Genomic DNA, 22,622 nt, shown 5'->3' on the forward strand with positions numbered 1-22,622 from the left:
AGACAAGAATAGTCAGTTAACTACCACAGTCAATGGACAGACACAATAGAGCACAGTATTATAACCTGGGCCCCAATCCTGCGGATTTATTAACATGGTGCCAGACTCTCACCTGGTGTGAATTGGCATTAGCTCCAGTGAAGTCTATTCCAGCTGAGATCCAGACCCTCAGAGTAATTTGATGCACGACTATCCCCAATGGGTTTGTAAAGTTACTTTTGTGCTTAAGACTTTGGAGGATTAGGGAATTGAAGTCAATGCTTGCTAGATGTGCATAGGTTGGACTTTGAACACTTAACTGGTCATTTTCCTTAAACTTAAAAATATATTTTAGAGGCCACTCTACACTACACACCTATATCGATACAACTACGTTGCTTGGGCGTGTGAAAAATCCACACCCATGACTGACATAGTTGTACTGATCTAACCCTTTGTGTAGACAGTGCTATGTCAACCGGAGAGCTACCACCTCCCAGGGAGGTGGATTAACCATGCTGATGGGAGAAGCTCTCCCATCTGCATAGTAGCATCTGCACTAAAGTGCTACAGCTGCACTGGTGCAGTTGCACAACTGTAGCACTGTATGTGAAGACAAGCCCATAGTCACTGAGGGCTGAATCCTGCTATGGATCCATGCAGAATTCTCCTGCCTGCCCATTGGTTCAGGGGGATTTCCCTCTGGCACCTGGCATCTCTGCAGGCTGCACTGTCATGTTAAAGATGAGTGAGGATCATTGCAACTTGGCTGCATTTTATTGAAATAAAATTAGGCGGGGGGCCCCTGCCAAAATGGCCCTGTGATGCTGTGCTTGGATTTCTAAGCCATACATGCAAATTCCTAGCAATCCCAATACTTCATGAGTACCCAAAGCCTCATTCAGCCTTCCCATCTGACTGCACACATACCCCAGGCCATGGTGTGAAGAGCAAAGCACAGTGAGGGGTGACAGGGAATGGATTACAGAAGTCCTGGCTCCCAGCCCTCTCTGGAGCTGGCACAGAACCCAGGAGTACTGAGTTCCAGGTCCCTTATTCTAACCAATAGCTCCCCTCCCTGACCTGGGACAGAGCCCAGGAATCTGGGCTCACAGCCCCAACCACTAGACATCACTCCCCTCCTCTCCCAGAGCCAGGGACAGAACCCAGGAGTCCGAGCTCCTAGCCCCCTCTAACCACTAGGTCCCGCTGCTCTCCTGGAGCCAGGGCAGAACCCAGGAGTCTTGGCTCCGCAGCTGCCGAGCCAGCCCCGAGAACGCGCGGCGCTCCCTTTAACTGTCCTTAGGGAGAGTCTGCAAACTCCCCGGGGCTGGGGCCCCGCGGCGGGCGCGACGGGTGTGGGCGGGCCGGCCGGCCCCGCCCTTTGACGACGCCCCCTGGGCCCCGTGAAGCGGGCGCCGCCTGCGCGGGCGGCTATAAAACCCTCCGGGGCCAAGCAGCGCCCGTTGCTGCTGGTGCGAGAAACCAGCCAGCTCCACCCGCCCCGCAGCGACCCTGCCCGCCCAGCCCCATGGCCTTCCCTCTGGTGAGTCCGCCGCGCCCCTCCCCCCGCCGAGCCTGGGGGGCGGGGCGGCACGTGCTGGCCGGCGCGGAACCGCGTGTTGGCTTTCACGGGCGGGAGGGGGCGGGGCGCGCGAGACTCCTCGTGACGAAGTGTTGGTGGTAGGTAGAAGGGTGGGGGCGGCTGCTCTAGCGGGGGGCTCCGTCGGGGTGGGGGGCAGACCTCACCCCCCGCGCGCTGTGTCTGAGCCCTGCCCAGCCCCCCTGGCTCGCGGCGGGTGGCTCGTGCCTGGCGTGGGGACAGGCCGGCCAACAGGGGCAGGTCTCGGCGCGCTGCGGCCCGCGGGGAAGGTCCAGGGCACCAGTGGCGCAGCCAGACCCGCTGGGCTCTGACCGCGCCAGTTTACCGCTCTCGCTCTGCGGAAGTTTCTGCGGCCGGCCTGGAGCAGGGGGCGTAGGGTGCAATGGCCAGCAGGTGCTGGCGTCAGCGGCTCGCCGGGGCATCGAGACCCGCCCTCTAGCTCCTCCTGCAGCCCGGCTGCTAGCGCTGGTGCTGGGGCCGGTAGAGTGCGTGTGGGCTTCCACCCTCGCTGCGCAACGTCCAGTACCCCGGGCTCCCCGCTCCGCGGTGCTGCTGGCGTGGCCTGCGCGACCTCGCCCCCCGTGCACGGGCTGTGGGACCCGGCTGCGTGTCTGGGAGGGGAGCAGCCTGCCGCCCTGCCCGACTCGCTCCAGCTGGGGAGTTCGCAGGGGCTGGCGGCTCCGGGGCGGTGAGTAGGTGAGGTGGGGGCTCCTGGCTAGGGTGTCCCGGCGCCGGCTGGGGAGCTGGACGGCCCTAGCTCCCCGAAGCGGTGGGGCGGGGTCCTGGCGGGGCGCTCCGCGCTCGGCCCCTTTAAGGGCCGGTCCCCGCAGCGCCAGCCGGGCCGCCCCCTCACGTGGTTTCACACGTTCGCGGAGGAGCCCGGAGCAGCAGCCGCGGCGGAGCCGCCGGGCGCAGACACGCCCAGCCCGGCCGGGGCAGCGGCACCTGTTGGCAGCGGCAAGAGGGCGAGCCCGCCAGGTGAGGGCCGGTCGGGGCCGCAGGGCGACCCCCGCCGGAGGGTGCTTGGTCATCGCTGTGCCCCGAGGGCGCCCCGGCCTGAGGCCCCGGCGCTGCTGAGGGGAGGGCTCCAGCCGCTCACTGCCGGCGGGGCGGAGAGGGGCCCGGCCTGCGGGGCAGGATGAGCCGGTCCTGAGTCCGGGCTACCAGTGGGGCGCTCTCTGTGCCTCCCGCGGCTGGGAAGGGCGCTGGGCCGGGCCGGCAGCGGGTCACTCACCCCTGCCGGGCGCTGCTCGGCATGGCGCAGAGGCCCTGGGCTCGCACTGTCTCCAGCTTTTCGGGTGAGAGCAGCTGTCAGCGTGGGGCGGGGGAGCCCAGAGGCACCGCTCTCGGCGGGGAAGGCTGGTCCACCGTGAGCCGCGGTTCCGTGCTGCCGCACCTGCTGCTGCTCTGGGGTAGGGGAGTGAGAGGAAGGAGCCGGGGGAGTGAGCACAGCGCTCTTCTTGGACTGACAGGAAAGGTGGTTGGAAAACCAAAGTTTGAATTAACTATTTATGGTAAGAAATTGGCATAAGCATTTGGGCTCAGATCTCTTCTGTAGTGTACCTTACTTTGCTATGATTTCTGCCAGCCCTCCTTCAGGCTTGGGCTGAAGCCCTACTCCTTTCCCTTATCGTGTCCTATTGTGAGCAAGGAGACTAGCACTTGGTGCTTCACTGCCTGGTATTTTTCCTAGCTAACCTTTAGAGACTCAGATTGTACAGAACCTCTCTCTTCAAAGGTACTGCTCAATGCGAACATTGGGGGCTTGTGAAGAAAACACTAAATCCCTTAGGAAGAAAGGTCTGCATGCCATAAGAAGTTGTCAGATAAAACCCTGGCTAGTTTCAGTCTGCCATAGTTGCTGCTGCCTATTAGGGCACATATGGCTAGGATGTCACCAGGGAAACCTGCAAGCAGACCTCTCAGGATTTGTTTTCCTGTAATGATTGCTGGCTAGAAGGTGTGTATCCAGACTGAGATTTGGAGAAGTACACAGAGGATATGGGTCCTCAATCCTTCACACATCATAATGAAAGCTATTCTATTCTCTTCTGAATTTAGAGCTTGTGTAAAGAACCAGATCCTTGCCCCTGGAGATGGAAATACCTGTGCTTAAAACGGAAGACAGTTGTGCAACCTTTTCCCCACACCTAGGGACTGTGGAGCCCCATTTAAAGGTGGGGGCAAATCGGTCTCCCTCTTTACCATTCAGCTGCCCCCAACAGCAGCCTGACCCCTTTGACCCATGAACCCCTACACCAGGGGTTCTCAACTTTTCTGAGCCCCCCCCAAGTGCTGTAAAAACTCCATGGCCCACCTGTGCCACAACAACACTTTTCCTGCATGTCCAGTAGATTAAAAGCCAGGGCTGGCATTAGGGCAGGGGGTAGCAAGCAGAGCAATTGCCCAGGGCCCTGCAAAGCGAAGTTGCTTGTGCTTTGGTTTCAGCCCCAAGCAGCAAGGATTGGGCTTCAGCTTTCTACCTTGGGCCCCAGCGAGTCTAACACCTGTCCTGCTTTCTGATTTATTTTCTGAAACCTACTCACAGCCCCCCAGGGGGCCCTGGGCCCCTGGTTGAGAGCCACTGCTCTACACAGTCTGAGTGGCATTGCAACCTGGTGCATGGCGTCAGCAGTCACTCAGATTTGTTCTGTCCAAAAAGTGGTTGGGCCATGACCATGGTGCCCCTCAACTCCATTGACTGTCTGACTAGCTGAGTGGCTCTGGTGATGCAATATAGTGCTCTAATTATAGCACCGCTTATTTGTCTTAGATAAGAAAGTGGCTAACTTAAAGCATTAAATGATATTGGGGAATTATGTCCAAAGTGCTGTAATGCCATAATGTAGTGTTTAACGATAGCCATGGGTGTTTATCTTCTCTCCCCCCCCCCCCCAAGAACACTATTGCATTAGATAGTCTGACCCTGGACTAACAAGAGTTTTGACTGAGGGGTGGGGTCAGATGCTTGCTGCAGCAGCTGGAGAGACTCCCAGACTAAGGCCTGGTCTTGTATTTAAAAACTAAGTTGCTGTAGCATGGCCCTCAGAGGTGTGAATGGCGCCGGAGCTGTGCCAACCTAACACCTGGTATAGACATAGCTCGGTCAATGGAAGAATTCTGTTGACCTAGCTACTGCTGCAGGATTACCAACAAGCCTGATCAGTTAAACTGACCTAACCCTGGCCTAGACCACTCTAGGTCAGTGAAAGAACTCTATTGACCTAGCTACTGCCTCTTGGGGAGGTGGATTACTTGTCCTATGCCAATAGGATTAACCCTCCGCGTAGATGGGGTTTACACTGGCACAGTTGTCTTATTTATGCTTGAAACGCTACCACAGTAATGGAAGAACACTTTCCATTGCTGTAGGAAGTTTCAGCACTACAGTGCACTGTGCTGTGGCTGTCCTACTGCAGTGTCTGTAGTGTAGTCAGGGCCGAAAGCCCATGAGGGGGAGCTCCATAAGCCCCAGCTTCACTTGGCTCCAATGGGCAGCAGCTCTTAGAACTGCCTCCTCTTTGCTGCCACAGCTGAGGGCTGGGCACTCTCCCAAATTAGGTCAATGTAGTGGTGTTGCTGAGGGATGTGAAACTCACCCTGAGATGTAGTTAAGCCAGAGGTGGGCAAACTACAACCTGCAGGCCACATCCGGCCCATGGGACTAATCTGCCCAACCCTTGAGCTTCTGGCCAGGGAGGCTAGCCTCCGGCCCCTCCACCACTGTCAACATCTCCTGCAGCCATGCTGCTGTGTGGGCAGCACTCTGCGCAGCGAGGTTGCATGCTCCTGCAGGGCAGAGCGGCAGTGTGTCTGGCTCCAGCCAGGCGGCGCGGCTGCCAGACATGCTGCTCTGAGCGGCATGGTAAGGGGGTTGGATTAAGGGGCGGGGGGGGTCCCAGGGGGCAGTCAGGGAGCAGGGGACAGTTGGATGGGGTGGAGGTTCTGGGGTGGGGGCAGGGGGGGTTGGATAAGTGTGGGAGTACTGGGGGGCCTGTCGGGGCAGGGGTGTGGATAGGGGTTGGGGCAGTCAGGGAGCAGGGGGGTTGGATAGGGGGTGGGGTCCTGGGGAGGGTTGGATAAGGGGCAAGGGGTCCCAGGAGGGGGCAGTCAGGGGACAAGGGGCAGGGGGCATTGGATAGGTTGGGGGTTCGGGGGGGCAGTCAGGGGGTGGGAAGTGGGAGGGGTCAGAGAGGGGGCAGGGGCCAGGCTGTTTGGGGAGGCACAGCCTTCCCTACCTGGCCCTCCATACAGTTTTGCAACCCCGATGTGGCCCTCGGCCCGAAAAGTTTGCCCACCCCTGAGTTAAGCTGACTGTGTAGTTGGCCAAAAGTCATGGGGGAGCTCCATAAGCCCCAACTTCACTTGGCTCCAATGGGCAGCAGCTCTTAGAACTGCCTCCTCTTTGCTGCTGGGCTGATGGAGTTCTTCCACTGGCCTAGCTGTCCTCTCTCAGAGGTAACTTTACGGCAGTAGTAAGCATCTAAGCTGCCATGGAACAGCTGCTGCTGTGGCCATTCTAGTGTAGATCTACCATGAGCCAATAGTTCTCAACCAGCAGTATGCAGAGGTCTTCCAGGGGATACATCAAATCATCTAGATATTTGTGTAGTTTTAGAACAGGCCACATGAAAAGCACTAGCAAAGTCAGTACAAACTAAAATTTCATACAACCAGTGACTTGTTTATACTGCTCTAGATACTATGCACTGAAATGCAAGAACAGTATTTATATTCCAATTGATTTATTTTATAATATAGTAAAATGAGAAAGGAAGCAATTTGTCAGTAATTGTGTGCTGTGACTCTTGTATTTTTGTCTGATTTTTGTATAAAAGTAATTTTTAAGTGAGGTGAAACTTGGGGTATGCAAGACGAATCAGACTCCTGAAAGGGGTGCAGTAGTCCGGAAAGGATGAGCCACTGTCCTGAGTTATACCGGCCATGATCTCTCTTGTCTGCTTTCAACTTAGATGCCATTGTGGACTTCTCTTAAATTGGTACCATTGGAATTTTTGTTTCCTTTTCCTAATCTGTTCTGCTCCCCGTCACTAGTTACTTTACTAATCCAGTTTTCCTGCATTTGGCTCTTCTGAAGCCATGTCACAACTCCTTGCATTTCCTTTCAGAGGGACCTGTAGTCCAAAGTTCTTATTGGGTATCTTAGATATATGTATCAAGGGAATCCTGGGTCTCAAAATAAAAAATCCTGAGAAATGTTAAATACAGAGTATTGTAAGTTTCCATCAAACAAAACATTCAGATCTGTTATGCCCGGCTAGGTTGAGCCTGGTCTCAGGCTGGCCTACAGAGGTGGTCTTCCAGAGCTGCTGTGGATAGGCAACTCTAATTTCAATAAATCAGTAATTGCCAGAATGGTTCAGCATCTTGCTAGCAGGAACTGTTTAACATGGCTTCCTTGCTAGTATAGACAAGATTGAACTATGCAATAGAGTATATCCTCCCTCTGATATATTACTCTTCTGTGCTGCCTCTGCTGGCCTGGAAAATGGTATTGAGCACTGTTAGGCAGAGCTATTTAAGACAGTTATGTCACATGATGGAGCAAATTCAGCTTAGTTATGGTTTGGGCTTGGGCATGAATGTGGGAGTCCAAACCCCCTCCACCCACAACAGAGCCCCCACTATGAATGTCCATGGGAAACATTCATAAAGATCAAGAGTGGAGTCTGGCCTTCGTTAATATTTAATATTCTACTTTCCCACTCCCTCCACTATCCTGCTCTTCAGCCACTGTTTCTGCCCTATATCTCTTCCTTCTCCACTCTCCTGTCTGCTCACTTTCCCTGTTCTGTATTGCCTTTCTTGCAGCAATTCCCAATTCCTGGGCTTCTGCCTCACCCCTCTCCATTCTGTTTGCTAAAATGCAGTGCAGTAGCTAATCTTGACAGTGCAGTGTCCTGCTATTATACCCCAGAGAAATCAGCTGGGCAGGCTCTGGCCCATGGGTACTGACACCCTGGCTTAAAGATAGTTAAGGCAGATGGCCTTGCTTGGGTCCTGTCTACACTACATAATCAGCCATATGAGGGGAAAGGGGAGGGTTGTCTAAATTGCACAGTAGTTAGTCCCATTTTGCAGTATAATGATGCCACAGTGTGCCTTACCCATGTTTCCACAGTATGAAGGTTTTGGACTTAATGTTATTTGGGAACATTATAATCATAATTTGTTCCACTTGACTGGAACAATCATTGGGCTTGTGATTTGTCAGGGTTCCTATGTTCTAACCAGGTCCCTGACAGTTGACTTTGTCTGAAGCTGTACGACAGCATACATAGCATGTGCTCCACAACAAATTCTCTCTCAACCCTTTGGGCCACCTAATTGGTCATCACAAACTAGTATGATATCCTGAGAGGTAGGTCAAGATGGCTGGGGTGAAAGGAGAAATGTTAGCCAGATGGAGGAGGACAGGTTGCCCTGTCCTGTACTCTATGAAGAAAGAGGTAGTGAGGAAATGGGGAAACAGGAAGACTATGGACAGGTCTGCACGTAAAATGCTGCCTGGGCACAGCTGCACTGTTTAAGTGAAGCCAATCCTATGCTGGAGCTAATCCATCTCCTGCAGAGGTGGTAGGAGAAGCTCTCCTGTCAGCATAGCACTGGCTACCCCAGGGTTTAGTAGGTCAGTAGAACTACATGGCTCAGGGATGTGGATTTTTCACCCCCACCTCCCCCAAGCATGTAGTTATACAAATATAGGTCTGTAGTATAGACCTGGCCTATGACGCACAGTGCTTAGGTGACTACTTAGTCATGTTACTGGAGCTGTGGAAACTTCACGACTCCTGAGTACAGGGAAAGTGAGAACTGGGTCAGACTGCTGCTTACTGACTGTAACTAGGTTAAAAGGGCTAGTATTAATTGCTTTTTGCAGGGCCAGTCACTTTATTGTGCACTCTGCTCCCTGCATTTGGCAAGAATTAACTTGTTTGAAACCAGAGCAGCCGAAGCCAGCATGGCTGTTCCTTCTGTCTGTGCACTAGCATGACAATATTGATGCTGTCAGGAATGTGCTGTGCACATCATTCCACAATTTGTATAGATGTGGTGGTTGCTTCTGAATGCTAATGAGCCTGGGTTGCTAGGAGAGGCATTACCCAGTGTAGTTCGTGTTAACACCAAAATGGCAGCAGCTGGTTTTGGAGGGGAAGAACAGTATGCAAAGCTGGCATCCATAAAATCTTACTAAAATCTTGAAGTTCAGGTCTGCTCTCACCTCTGAGCAGGTATGTGGTTCTCATTAACTTGTTTGTATTCCCTTAACTGGGTCTCAACACCAACACTCAGTTTCCAGTAAGAATTAATGGAAACTTCAATGCTACAGTGCCAGATCCTGCAGGAATTGGATTGATGCACTGTTTCCAAGAATATAGTGCTCTTGTCCTTACTGTGATAGTATGTGAGGCTCCATTTAAACATCTTAAACTTGGTGGTAGGAATTTAAGGAGGCCAAAGTAAAGTTTAGAGTGGCTTTTGTATGTCTCCTTCTATCATTGGGCAGTGTCTGCGCAGAAACACCACAGCAACAGAAGAGAGGCCCCGAGCACTCTTCTCAGCTAGTCAGGGCTCAAGTTGTGTTCCAGACTTGTAACTTTCCACACAGTCAGTACCCTAGGAGAAGTGAAGAGTTTGACTCTAACAAGGCAACTGGCAGTCAGATTGGAAACACTTTCTTCCATAACCTCATTGGGGGTTTGGTTGAATTTGCATTGGTTCCCTGGAAGAACATGGCTGTTTAGCATTAAGGGCTGTATGGCTTTACCCCTTCACACCTTCAAAACTGTAAACTGCTCCTTTACCTACCAATTGTGAACTGAATGACAAGGCTGGAAAAGCTGTTGGTTGATGGAGGAAGGTCTTGCTACATGAACAATAGTGCCTAGGTCTTGATTATCTAGCTCAATGGCCTCCAAACTTTTTTGATCGCGCACCCCATCAGTAAAAAATTGAGCACGCACCCCCTGCCATACCATGGGGCCGGCTCTACCATTTTTGCTGCCCCAACTGCTGAAGCGCAAAAAAAAAGCCGCTCGGACTCCTGCCCAAACTGTCAAAGTGGCGCTGCTCCGGCGGTGCTCCTCCTGCCGCACACCCCGAAGGATCCTCTTGCACACCCCCTGGGGTGCACACACCCCACTTTGGAGACCACTCATCTAGCTGACACTGAGGTAAGAAAAGTCCTCTGACCAACTAAGGGCTAATCTACACTGGCAATGTTAAAGCACTGCAGCAGCAATGCTTTACCATGGCTTGTGTAGTTGTGGCAGAGCCCTGGGAGAGCTCTCCCAGGGCTCCTTATTTAAAGTGTCTGCTCCCTGGCATTCTGCATCTGAAACCAGTGTGGTTCCAGTTAGAGCTGTGCAGAGGATAAAAGTTCCATTTTTGCAAAGGACTTTGAGATTGACATTTTGTGGTAGTCTAATTAGGACCAAAACCCAAAATTTTGAAATTCTCAAGAAAATTCTTGAAACTTCACTTTGGGTTGATCAAAATGTGATATGTTGATGTTTGGCAAAATCAAAACTGCATATCTTGATTTTACTTTTATTAATGCAATACAAAATTCAAAACAAGTGCTTTCAAAACAAAGTCAAAATACTTGCTCTAAAAAATAGCAAATGGGATGTTTTGACATCAGAACTTTCCATTTTTTTCAAAGCAAAACTTTGGCAAAATCAACACAATTGCATGAAGCATTTCAACACCAAAACTGTGTTCTCTGACAGAATGGTTCTGAGATTGTTCTGGCCACCTGTTTCCAGCCAAAGCATTTTCTAAGCACCTGTCTACACTAGATTGCAAGATTTCCCTCACCAGTTCAGCTCCACTGGCATTAGGAGCATTGAGATACCAGGTATCTTATGTTGAGTTAGACAGCTTAGGGCTTGTCTACACTAACTTATTTTGCTGCCTTAACTATGTCAGTGTAGTCAGGGCTTAAGTTTGCTTGGTAAGTGGGGAACAAACCTCACTGTTCTAGAGCAGGTAGGGACCTAATCTAAACCTGGTTTTGCCTAGACTACCCTGGGTGACCACACCATGTTCTGTTTCCTTAAACTGTTCAAATCCCACTATAAAACTTCATGTTGCATTCTAAAAAACATAGCTTTTCCAGCAAGTTTAGATGGAGCCAGCTCAGGCTCCAGGGCTGAGAGAGCTTTGGTTAAGGGAAGTCCTGCATGAGCAGCATTACTGCAAAGTACCCCTGTATATCAGCATACTTCAGCCTCACAAGTGAGACCCCACTCAGCACAAGAAGGGAGCTCAGTCTCACTGGGCCTCTTGAAATGTGGTCTCAGCTGAAGGTCAGTAAAATCCTGAGTTCCAATTAGTGTCCACTTCACTTCTGAAGCCTCATAGCTGGCAGATGGTAACTCCCTTTGGTCACTAACTCATGCTGGGCCTCAACTCTGGCTCATTGGTTCATGTCCTCAAACTAATCTGAGTCATCGCTTCCATTGTCTATCTTGAAGCCCCACTACTAATCTCTAGATTCAATGAAAACCCTTCCTTTCACCATCCCTCAAGACTGAGCCAGTGATCCAGCTTCCCTCCTGCTGTCAGTCTAGCACATCCTGTTTCCTCTTTCAGTAGTAGTTGTGTGTAAGCACTTCAGGGAGCTTCATATGTCTAAATACATATGTTCTTGGCTGTGAGTGAGGCTGTTAACATGTCTGGTAAACTAAACACATCCTTGCAGTTGCACTGGCTTGTTTAAGCCCCACCTGGTCAGCCTTTTATGTAGTAATTTGGTTCTGCTCAATCAATTGGAGACAACCCAGTACAGAGAGACCCCTCTCTGCAAAGACTAATGCTTCAGCAGTTCTCCATGCTGTCACTTCCTCCTGCATCAGCACAGATGCTGCTTGTTGGAGCTGGTTCTCCAGACCTTCTGTATTGGTGCTTTAGTCTGAGTAGCCCAGTATCACGTTACCTTCATCACTGCTTCCTTGGTCTTGTACCAAAGCTTTTGGCAGCATCGTAGAATATCAGGTTTGGAAGGAACCTCAGGAGGTCATCTAGTCCAACCCCCTGTTCAAAGCAGGACCAATCCCCAACTAAATCATCCCAGCCAGGGGTTTGTCAAGCTGGGCCTTAAACCTACAAGGAATGAGATTCCACCACCTCCCTAGGTAACACATTCCAGTGCTTCACCATCCTCCTAGTGAAACAGTTTTTCCTAATATCCAACCTAAACCTCCCCACTGCATCTTGAGACCATTACTCCTTGTTCTGTCATTTGCTACCACTGAGAACAGTCTAGATCCATCCTCTTTAGAACCCCCTTTCAAGTAGTTGAAAGCAGCTATCAAATCCTCCTCATTCTTCTCTTTTGCAGACTAAATAATCCCAGTTCCCTCAGCCTCTCCTCATAAGTAATGTGCTCCAGCCCCTAATCATTTTTGTTGCCCTCTGCTGGACTCTTTCCAATTTTTCTACATCCTTGTAGTGTGGGGCCCAAAACTGGACACACTACTCCAGATGAGGTCTCACCAATGCCGAATAGAGAGGGATGATCATATCCCTCGATCTGCTGGCAATGCTCCTACTTATACAGCCGAAAATGCTGTTAGCCTTCTTGGCAACAAGGGCATACTGACTCATATCCAGCTTCTCATCCACTGTAACCCCTAGGCCCTTCTCTGCAGAACTGCTGCCTAGCCACTTGGTCCCTAGTCTGTAGCAGTGCATGGAATTCTTCCATCCTAAGTGCAGGACTCTGCATTTGTCCTTGTTGAACCTATCAGATTTCTTTTGGCCCAATCCTCTAATTTGTCTAGGTCCCTCTGTATCCTATCCCTGCCCTCCAGCATATCTACCACTCCTCCCAGTTTAGTGTCCTCTGCAGACTTGCTGAGGGTGCAATCCACACCATCCTCCAGATCATTAATGAAGGTATTGAACAAAACCAGCCCCAGGATCGACCCTTGGGGCACTCCGCTTGATACCAGCTGCCAACTAGACATGGAGCCATTGATCACTACCGGTTGAGCCCAATGATCTAGCCAGCTTTCTATCTACCTTATAGTCCATTCATCCAGCCCATACTTTAACTTGCTGGCAAGAATACTGTGGGAGACTGTATCAAAAGCTTTGCTAAAGTCAAGGAATAACACATCCACTGCTTTTCCCCCATCCCCAGAGCCAGTTATCTCATCATAGAAGGCAGTTAGGTTAGTCGGGCATGACTTGCTCTTGGTGAATCCATGCTGACTGTTCCTGATCACTTTCCTCTCCTTGAAGTGCTTCAAAATTGATTCCTTGAGGACCTGCTCCATGATTTTTTTTCCCAGGGACTGAGGTGAGGCTGACTGGCCTGTGGTTCCCTGGATCCTCCTTTCCTTTTTTATAGATGGCCACTACATTAGCCTTTTTCCAGTCATCCAGGACCTCCCCGATCAACATGAGTTTTCAAAGATAATGGCCAATGGCTCTGCAGTCACACCAGCCAACTCCTTTAGCACCCTCAGATGCAGTGCATCCTGCCCCATGGACTTGTGCTCGTCCAGCTTTTCTAAATAGTCCTGAACCACTTTTCTCCACAGAGGGCTGGTCACCACCTCCCCATACTGTGCTGCCCAGTGCAGTACTCTGGGAGCTGATCTTGTTTGAAGACAGGCAAAAAAAGCATTGAGTACATTAGCTTTTTCCACATCCTCTGTCACTAGGTTGCCTCCCCCATTCAGTAAGAGGCCCACACTTTCCCTGACCACCTTGTTGCTAACATACCTGTAGAAACCCTTCTTGTTAGTCTTAACATCCCTTGCTAGCTGCAACTCCCAGTGTGACTTGACCATCCTGATTTCACTCCTGCATGCCTGAGCAATATTTTTATACTCCCTGGTCATTTTTCCAAGCTTCCACTTCTTGTAAGCTTTTTTGTGTCTAAGATCAGCAAGGATTTCACTGTTAAGCTAAGGTGATCGCCTGCCATATTTACTATTTCTACACATCGGGATGGTTTGTTCCTGCAACCTCAATAAGGATTCTTTAAAATACAGCCAGCTCTCCTGGACTCCTTTCCCCCTCATATTGTTCTCCCAGGGGATCCTGCCCATCAGTTCCCTGAGGGAGTCAAAATCTGCTTTTTTGAAGTCCAGGGTCTGTATTCTTCTGCTCTCCTTTCCTCCTTTTGTCAGGATCCTGAACTCAACCATCTCATGGTCACAGCCTCCCGGTTCCCATCCACTTTTGCTTCCCCTATTAATTCTTTCCTGTTTGTGAGCAGCAGGTCAAGAAGACCCTCTAGGTGTTTCTAGCACTTGTACTAGGAAATTGTCCCACTGCAGTGATCTGAATCTTACCTCTTTATTTGGTAGGCTTCACTAACAAACAACTTGTGCTAGTGATGTGCAGTCTTTATGCTACCAAGATCTAGAAAACTTTATCTAATTTGCATGCGACTTTACATCATATTCCTGGAGTACCCCTCACCATAGTATCAATATACTGAGTGGAAAAGTCTCTTCTGTCCATGACTCAAGGCTGTTCTGAATTGTTGCTCAAATCAGCATGGAAGCTGCTTTACTGAGAGCTTGTCTACACTTAAAACACTGCAGTGGTGCTGCTGTAGTGTCAGTGAAGACACTACCTACGCTGATGCCAGGGGTTTTCCTGTCTATGTAGGTACTCCACCTTCCTAAGAGGGAATAGTTAGGTTGACAGGAGAATTCTCCTGTCTACATCTGGGATTAGGTTGGTTTAACTGCATCACTTTGGGAATGTGGATTTTTGCGTAGTTATACTACCTTAATTTCCTAGTGTAGACCAGGCCTGACACTGTAAAGAGTCTTCCATATGCCCTGCAGAATGGCCTTCTGCGTGCTTCCTCCCATGGCAGCTTCTGAACTTCCTATATTAGTGCTAATTAGGCTTAACTAACATGGGTTCCCTGCTTTCCACCTGTCCTTCCTCAGAGCTCCCTGGTCTGTATCCCTAGAGATCAAAGTAGGGGAGTAAGTTTTATTCTACTCCATAGATTGAGTCAAATTAAAGGTCTTTAATTTGGGAAAGAAACCATGATCAAGCACCTTTCCTTGGGCACAATGGAGCTGTCGGCTGCACTGGGGTTAAATAGGTGTTAACAGTTAGAATGGATTTTAGTCATACTTATTTGTCTAGCTTCCACCTGGTGATACAGCAGGAGTTGACAAGTCTGCAAGTTCTCCGGTATCATAGTTGTTCAGGGTACAAATACCTCAATTTCTAATCTAAAAACTAGAAGGAACGTGATGAAGGCTTGAAAGTTTTCAAAGCTATAACTGCCCTTGAAACTAGGAAGCAAAGAGAACTGAGAAAGTTGTACTGATTAAGTTAGTTAAATATGTTTAAACAGGTGCAGAAATACTGGTGCTGGAGCCAGTGGACTGAGGAGCATGGGCTATGTACTTGGGTTTGGGATAAAGTTGTAAAGACTTGCTGGTTCACACCTGCCAGGTGGGTCCTGCCTTCTGAGCCAGTGGTAGCGGCACTTACAGGGGAGAACTTCAACAGGGCTTCTAAAAAAACCCAGTCCAGCATCCGTCTCCTCAGTCTTCGCTTGATCTTGTGCTGATGGCATCATTTCTGGCATACAAGCCTTCCCATATGAACACTAGTCAGACTGCAACCACTGGGTTTAAATAAGGGAGACTGTGTGTGTTTATTTTTTATATAAAAATATATGGCTGTGTCCAAGATTCCTGAAGAGAAATCTACCGTTTGCATAATTCTAAGTCAATATGTATTGACCAAGCACATGTTCCATCTTAAAAACAGAGCTGAATGCTTCCCTGTTTTCCTTCTGTTTCATGGGAGCAGATTTTATGGCTGGTAGCTGCAACAGCCTGGCCTGTGCCAGCTTTGCTGCAGTTGATGCATTAGTTCTGTTTTCATGCTAGGAATCCGGCTTTGTTGTAGCCAGCTTGTTAAAGGCTGTGGAATCCAGTGTTTCATAGTGAAAATGACTCCTTTGCCATTCCAGGGGTCAGGACTGCAGGAATTGTATCTTCCTGCCTCCATTTTAAAGCTTCACTGCAAGACTCCATCAGTGATAGCTTTTGTGTGCCTGTGCATGGAACTTATCCAGACACACCCACAGGAGCACAGCTCATGGCTGCATTGGCACCTCAGTTGGATGCCTGGGGCAGATGCCCCCAACCAGAGTAGCACAGCACGGATCAAGCATGGCACCTTGCTCCTGGGTCACCAGGGGCTTGAGAATGTAGTCCTAACACTTCTGAATGGTGACAAGGAGTACACTGCTCTCTAGTGACCCCTTCCTTCTAGAGGGTCACCATGAGGCAGGGCTTCTGGGAGGACAGGGAAAGCCCAAGACTTAGTTATGCTTTTCCTCCCTAAAGTCAGGCTAATGCTCAGCTTACTTTGGCTGTCATTCCAGTTAATAGCTGCTGACTGGAGTGATGGGCAGGGGACTAGCAAACAGTGCTGTCACGTTGCTCTGCAGTGGCTAAAGAGCATGAGTATCAACCTCAGGGCAGACTTAAGAACCAGCGTGCAAGCACCAAATTGACTGCAAGTTCTGTACGTACATTTCACCAACCACTTAAAAGGCATCAACTCCTCAGGTGCGATTAGTCTTAACATGGAGTCTCAGTCCCCTTGGGTACTCCAATCTGTCTCTCCACCTGGGTGGAGCTATCTCTTTAATGGTCCCTTACACCATGAATCACAGCAATATTCAGGTTACTCCCAGTCCTAAAGGACCAGTCACTTACCCCAGGTCAGTTGAACCTTGGATCTCACACCATAGACTAAACTTGTAGTTTGTTATAGGATTGGCTATCTACAGGTTTATTAAATAGGAAAAGAAAACAAGTTGCTTCAAACAGTGGTTCTCAAACTTTTTTGTTCTACAAATAACACACCACTCATATTTTAATATCCTTAGTCTTACCTTTCTAATGCAATGATGTGTTCGTTCTCTCTTTTTCTCTTTCCTCCTCCTCCCCCCCCACCCCGGCCACAACAGCCCCCGAGCTGAGGCTGGGAAGGAGAACCATCTCTCCCTGGCAGCTGCAGCTGGGGAAAGTCACCTCTTTCTCGGACCGCTGCAGCCCTGCACATCCCAATTCCCCCCACCCCCTCTTCTCACCCCACTGCCCCCTACTGCCATTCCCCCCCCAAGGCCACCACCTCACCTTACATGTGTATCTTCTCCAGGGTCCAGGCACCTAATTAGTGGAGCCACACCTGCATGGCTCCACTAATTAGGTGGGTGGCCCTTCATTCTCTTGTGTGGCCACCCAGGTGTGCACCTTAGAAAGAACTATCCACGGACCACCGGAATGGAGCTCGTGGACCACTGGTGAACCTCAGGCTCATCACTGGCATTCTCTTGCTTATGCCTAGAAAACCTTGCCCCAAGAGTCAAGCAATAATGGTATAGTTCCTCCTTGATGAGGGGTTTTGTTCCTTTCCTCCCTCTGGCTTTGAGCTGCAAACTTAGTCAATGGGAGGAATTCACTTGCAAGACTCCTGTGTGAGAGACCTCTAATATTCCACTCTCATCTGTCTGTCAATGGACCTTCCTTGTTGGGCATGGGATAATGCCTTTTTTTGTAGGAGACCAGCATTTCATGCTAGTTAATGCCTGTCTGATTTACAGTTAGAGGCTTACAATGCAAATGTTCAAACATTACCTTACAATACAATGTTATAAATGAAATTAATATATGCAGCATCTCACAAACATTCCATAAAGTCTAAACACATTCATATAATTCTAGTACCTATTTTAAGAGGTGAGCCAGACTGGTTCCATCTCTGTATTTCAGTATTCAGCTGAGACATGGGGACCTTAGCAGGAGCTAGCACCTGGTCTGCCAGGATTACAAGTGCTCCTTCGTCCCTTCCCCGCCTCTAAGTGAAATCATTCCTGTAGACTTCATGGTTACCTCTCAAAAGCAGGTGTCACCAACTTTTTTGAAAGAGGGTGTGACTTTCTCACTCACCCCACTGCTATGATAGCTGAGTTGGGCCATAGTACCTGGAATTGCTGTGTCCTGAGCTCCATACCGAATAGTGAAAATCAAGTGAGGTTCTCCTTCCCTAGCATCTAGGGGGAGGCTTGGGCAGAGTCTGACTCAATCACGGTTAGCATTTTCTAACAGTGCATTAACAGGAATTTGCTGTTAATGTGGGCAAGCATGGTTGTGGTTAATCTGTTAGTGGGGCATGGCTAGCCCTGGGGGAACCACTACAGACAAGGCATGTGAGCTTTGCTGCACCCCAAAATGTCCAGGTTTCTTTTCCTGTGCCTCTAGCAAGTGGGAGTGTCCAGCAGCTACAGGTGCTTGTACACAGTCTCTTCAGAAGAAACAAGTGTTTATACAGGTACCATCTAGACTTTTGGGTCAGACTGCACACAAACAAGGTGGTGATAGTTAACGATCAAAGCAATGATGAAAGTGCTACTTCCCATAACTTAAAATCCACCTACGGGCAACCCCCACCCCCAGACTATGCAGTGCAGGCAAACTACGGAAGGGCACCTGTGTTCAAGCTGGTGTGTTTGGAAATCATGTATTGGCTCAAATGTACCTGTGCTTTGGATATGCCAAATTCCCCAGGGCCTTGTCAAACCAGAGCTAGGTGGCCTTTTGCACATCCAGTGCTGAAAGGGTTCTCAGTAGCTATTGTGATCTGATCATAGGACTGGTAGACAGGAACAGAGTCCCAAATCCCAGTTATGCTGCTGACTTGTGCAGCCCCAGGCGAGACACTGCTTGACTAGGTTCTGTCTTTTACAGAACAGGGTAAGACTTGAGGAGGGGTGTTCTGATTTCACTAGTCATCCTTTATACTAACAAAAGCTTGCTCACCCATGCTCTTGACCCTCTTCCTCTGACACAAAGGAACTGTACTGAGATGTGGCTTTAAGGGCTTGTCTTCCCTGGCAATTAACAGTGCTGTAACTTTACCTGGCACTTTACACGCCTGAGCGAGAAACAGTGCCCCAGTGCTGGGAGCTATGCCCCTTGTGGAGGTGGGTTTTTTAGAGCTGGGAGACCTCTCCCAGTGCTGCGCCACGACCATACAAGGCACGTTAAAGCACTGCCACGGCAGCGCTTTAGTGTTGCCAGTGCAGACTAGCTGTAAGTGTAGAGGCCTAAAGGTAAAAGTAACCCAAGTATTGAATGTAAAACCAGACTATGGCTGTAAAAATCATACCTTGGTCAAAGTAGGCCATGTAAATCAGATGTTAGCTGGCAAGATATTAACACTTTTATCTTTCTGCCTAGAAAGAAGATATTGGGAGGACCACCAAAGACTGCTGGGATAGCCCCGATGCACCTGCTCTCTCTACTTGCAGCAATGCAGATATCTTCCGCAGAATAAATGCCATGCTGGATAACTCTCTGGATTTCAGTGGAGTCTGCACGACACCCATCACAAAAGGAAGACGTGACCTCTTGCCAGGTGACTTGGTTGGCTAGTGCTCATAAGAGCACAGGGAGCAATGTCAGATGGCTGCAATACAGGGATTCCATAGCTGGATATAATATGCAAACCAGTCTTGCTTGGTATTTCTTAATGTCTCTCTTAAGAGTACTAACAAGTGGGGAGTGTAAAGATGACTTGTCACGGAAACCACTGCAGATCTGTGTGCGCGCGCAGCCCTGTGATGCATAAGAGCCTGAGTCTCTTTCAGCAGCTTCTTTCTGTTTCTACCATAGAAATATCAAAAAGGGTCAAGTCTCTTTTCCTGGTCTGGTCAGGGTCTTAATTCTGGCTTGCACACAAACTTGCACTGAAACAACGCAACTGTCTGTCACCCCTTGCAGTGGTGCTAATCTGCTTGGTGCAAGACTTATTTTGGATTCGGTGTCCTACTTTGATGTTTAAACACTTTCTTAGGGCTCATCTTTGTGTACAGCAGTGCAGCTGCACCGCTGCAACACTTCAGTGATGACACTACTACCCTGACAGAGCTTCTCCCATTGGCATAGTTAATCCATCTCCCCAAGAGGTGGTAGCTGTGTCGACAGGAGACACTCGCCTGTCAACATAGCACTATCTACTTGGGGGTTAGGTCATTGTAACTACATAGCTCAGGGGTATGGATTCTTCACACCCCTGAGCGATGTAGTTATACCGGTATAGGTCTGTAGTGTAGATCTGGCCTTAGGCCTGGTCTTTACTAAAATTTTGTCAATATAGCTATACTAGGAAAATGCTCCTAGTGAAGACTCAGCTTATGCTTGCAAGCCCCAAAGAGGAGTGGATGTCTGTTCATCCAGCCTGCTGCTAGTAAACCTCTCCTGGGTCCTTTCAGCCAGTGGATCCAAGTGTTCTATTTCAGGAACAGTGGGTATGGTTATGGATGTATCCTACTCCCTGGGCAGTGTGGAGCACTGCTGCCATAGCATGGTATAAGCTAGGAAACTAACTGGGCAGCTTTCGTTTAATGGGCATGTCTGTTACTCGGCCCTGTTTGAGTTCCAGGTTATCCTTGTGGAGAGTCTTCATGATGACACATATAAGGGAAAACTATGGGACTTTGGCATAAGTTTGCCTTGATCGATACACTGGACTTAAAATATCTGAAATTTCATGTGACTGAAGAGACTACCATTCCAAGCACTATGTAATTACAATATGTATGCAATATTGTTCCCTGTCTACCACAGTATGCTGTGGTCTTCGCTGGCTTCTCTTTCCAAAGTGGCTGAATGAGAAAATAAAAATATTTAAGGGGTCTCTCTACAACCCGCTGAGACCAGAGTAAGTTGTCAATATCAGATCTCATTCTCTGCAACAGGAGGCTAAAATCCTTGTTCCTTGAAATAAGGGGTGCAGTTTGCTTAAGTACAGAGGATAAAAACACTGCAAGACTGGTGTGTGGATAAAAACTAATATTTAATTAAAAACATAATGACTAATCAGTGTCACCAAGAAGCCAGATTTATAGAGTGAAGCTTCTTAAGGTTTCTGCTGCATGAATGCAGGAGGCCATCTGGGATATGGTGGGTCCAAAACCTCATTCCCATCTCATTTGCAGCACTACTGTATTTTGAGATGTTTCTAAAGTTGCACATAAAACATTGTTTTAGGCATTTCACCATCAGTTGAGCTGTAAACTACAATTGTGTGGTGTACTTTTCACCACTTTGTGCACTCCTTACACTTTTGCTCAGCTTGAACAATGAAAGTAGGCTTGCTTTGCTTTTCAGTCACTTTCACCATGTGGCTTTCATGCATCAGCACAAAGCTGCATGGTTTGGGTTACAGAGCACTGCAGGACAATACTTAAATCCAAGCTGCCTCTAGTGGCATAAAATTATAAGTGTCTGTTAGTGTTGGGTCAGTCTCTTTTTAAGCAACCTAAAGTTTAACCTAAACTACTGACATGCCCAACCAAGGGTTAGGGTTCTTCCTCCAGCAGCTACCCATCCTGAGCCAAAGAGGGACATGCTGCAGACTCTGAACTGCAGTAAATGGTAGTCATGGTGCAGTGGCAGTCTAGTGCCATGATCTTGTAGCCATATCACTTAGCTGAGCTCCTGGTAAAAGGGCTTGAGTCAGCACGGGCCATGTGATTTACACTGCTTGGGCAGAGGGCCACAAGACCAAGCTATCATCATCAGCCACCTAAGTCAGTTTATGGATGGTGTGGCCACTTCACAAGCATTGGCAGCTTCAGTTACATCTCTTCTCTTGGCAAAGGGGAAGATGCTTTTCCTGAAGGAGCCCTGCCTTATCTAGCTTATATTAGAACACTTACAGTGAACCAGGAGTTTCCATATTTTGGAAAATGCAGAGTCCTGTATCAGTGAGTGCACACTTGCATGGGGACAGGGCATTAGGTGGGGTCTAATCAGTACCAGTTCATGGTACTTCTTCCTTAAGCTAGAAAAGATAACTACATTAACATAGTACAATTAATCACTAGTCAAGAATGCCAAAGCTCATGTTGTCCATGTGATTCTAATTCTACCCCTGTGCAGAAGCAGTAGGATCAAGATCACTTAGTTTCTTGTAGAATGTTGTCATAGCTGCTTTGTCCAAACTCTTAAGGACTGAACAAGTCAGGATCCTGGAGGAACTGTTCCTCACTCACCATGCACCTTAGGCCTGATTCCCTATCACCATGTGTTTGACACTAGTGCAAAGTGACTGCAAAATACCACTGTTTGGATTTGGTAGCGTTGTGTACCCACTGTGCAGGGCAGTGGAGAGTTAGACCCCTTGTATTGGAAAGATTCCTGAGTTCCCTCTGGTATATAGCACTAGAAGATGCTACATGTATCTGGCTGTAGAAAATCCTATAGTGTAGTTGTATAACTAAATGCTATATCATAATTCACATGAATAAAGGGCAGCATTATGGTTCTGCATGCATTCTCAAGTGAGGAAAGGCAGTACTTGAGAGCCTAACTGCAACTGTAAGAGTTAATGTAGCTTTAATAGGTTAAAAACTGTAACTTAAACACCTGGAAAAAAGCTAGGAAAAAGACTTAACCCAGTAGGGGAATCATTCATGCTTTAATTTGTCTCTGTTGCCAATCTCCATTGACTTTCCCAGCTCAAACAAAATCCAGGATAAGATGCCCCTTTCAGCATGCATAAAAGGATTACACTCCATGTAGAATAAAGATTGTGGAGGCTTGTGCCCTTTTAACAAATACTTAAATAGTTGTCTAGTGCTATTGAGGAAGTGCACAAATGCATGTAAAGACCCTTCACTTCAAGGGTGGAAAGATGTGCAGACACAGGAAAGGGAACACTATATCTAAGCTTGGTGGTCCTTCTGCAGATAAAGCTTCAAGCTTTCAATTGACTGGTGTAGTTTATATGGCTGGAGAGGCATTTGGACTCTCTAAGTTTCACATGGAGGAAATACTAATACCAGTGGGGCTGAATGCTCCATACTAAGCCTACCAGTAAGTCAGCCTTTTAAAAGGGTCACTGTTTTCTTTGTCTTAACACTGGTTAAGATTAACCACAAACAGCTGAGTTTTTTGGGGTTGTCCCTAGTAACTACTGTTTCATAGGTTTAATGAATGAATTG

General features: G+C 48.7%; 1 protein-coding gene across 4 annotated transcripts in view; it reads left to right on the forward strand.

Moving 5' to 3' along the window:
* Positions 1-18,858: 18,858 nt before the first annotated feature.
* Positions 18,859-22,622, forward strand: part of CPEB1 (cytoplasmic polyadenylation element binding protein 1) — a 63,630-nt gene continuing 59,866 nt past the window's right edge. For 3 of the 4 annotated variants that reach the window (XM_065412012.1, XM_065412011.1, XM_065412013.1), the window contains exon 1: positions 18,859-19,030. In XM_065412012.1, coding sequence (XP_065268084.1) covers positions 18,955-19,030 — 76 coding nt within the window. In that variant the 5' untranslated portion in view covers positions 18,859-18,954. The remainder of the gene's footprint in view (positions 19,031-22,622) is intronic. The other variant, XM_065412014.1, reaches the window with a different exon arrangement.

This window comes from Emys orbicularis, chromosome 10 (genome assembly GCF_028017835.1).
Source record: "Emys orbicularis isolate rEmyOrb1 chromosome 10, rEmyOrb1.hap1, whole genome shotgun sequence".
Lineage (NCBI taxonomy): Eukaryota > Metazoa > Chordata > Testudines > Emydidae > Emys > Emys orbicularis.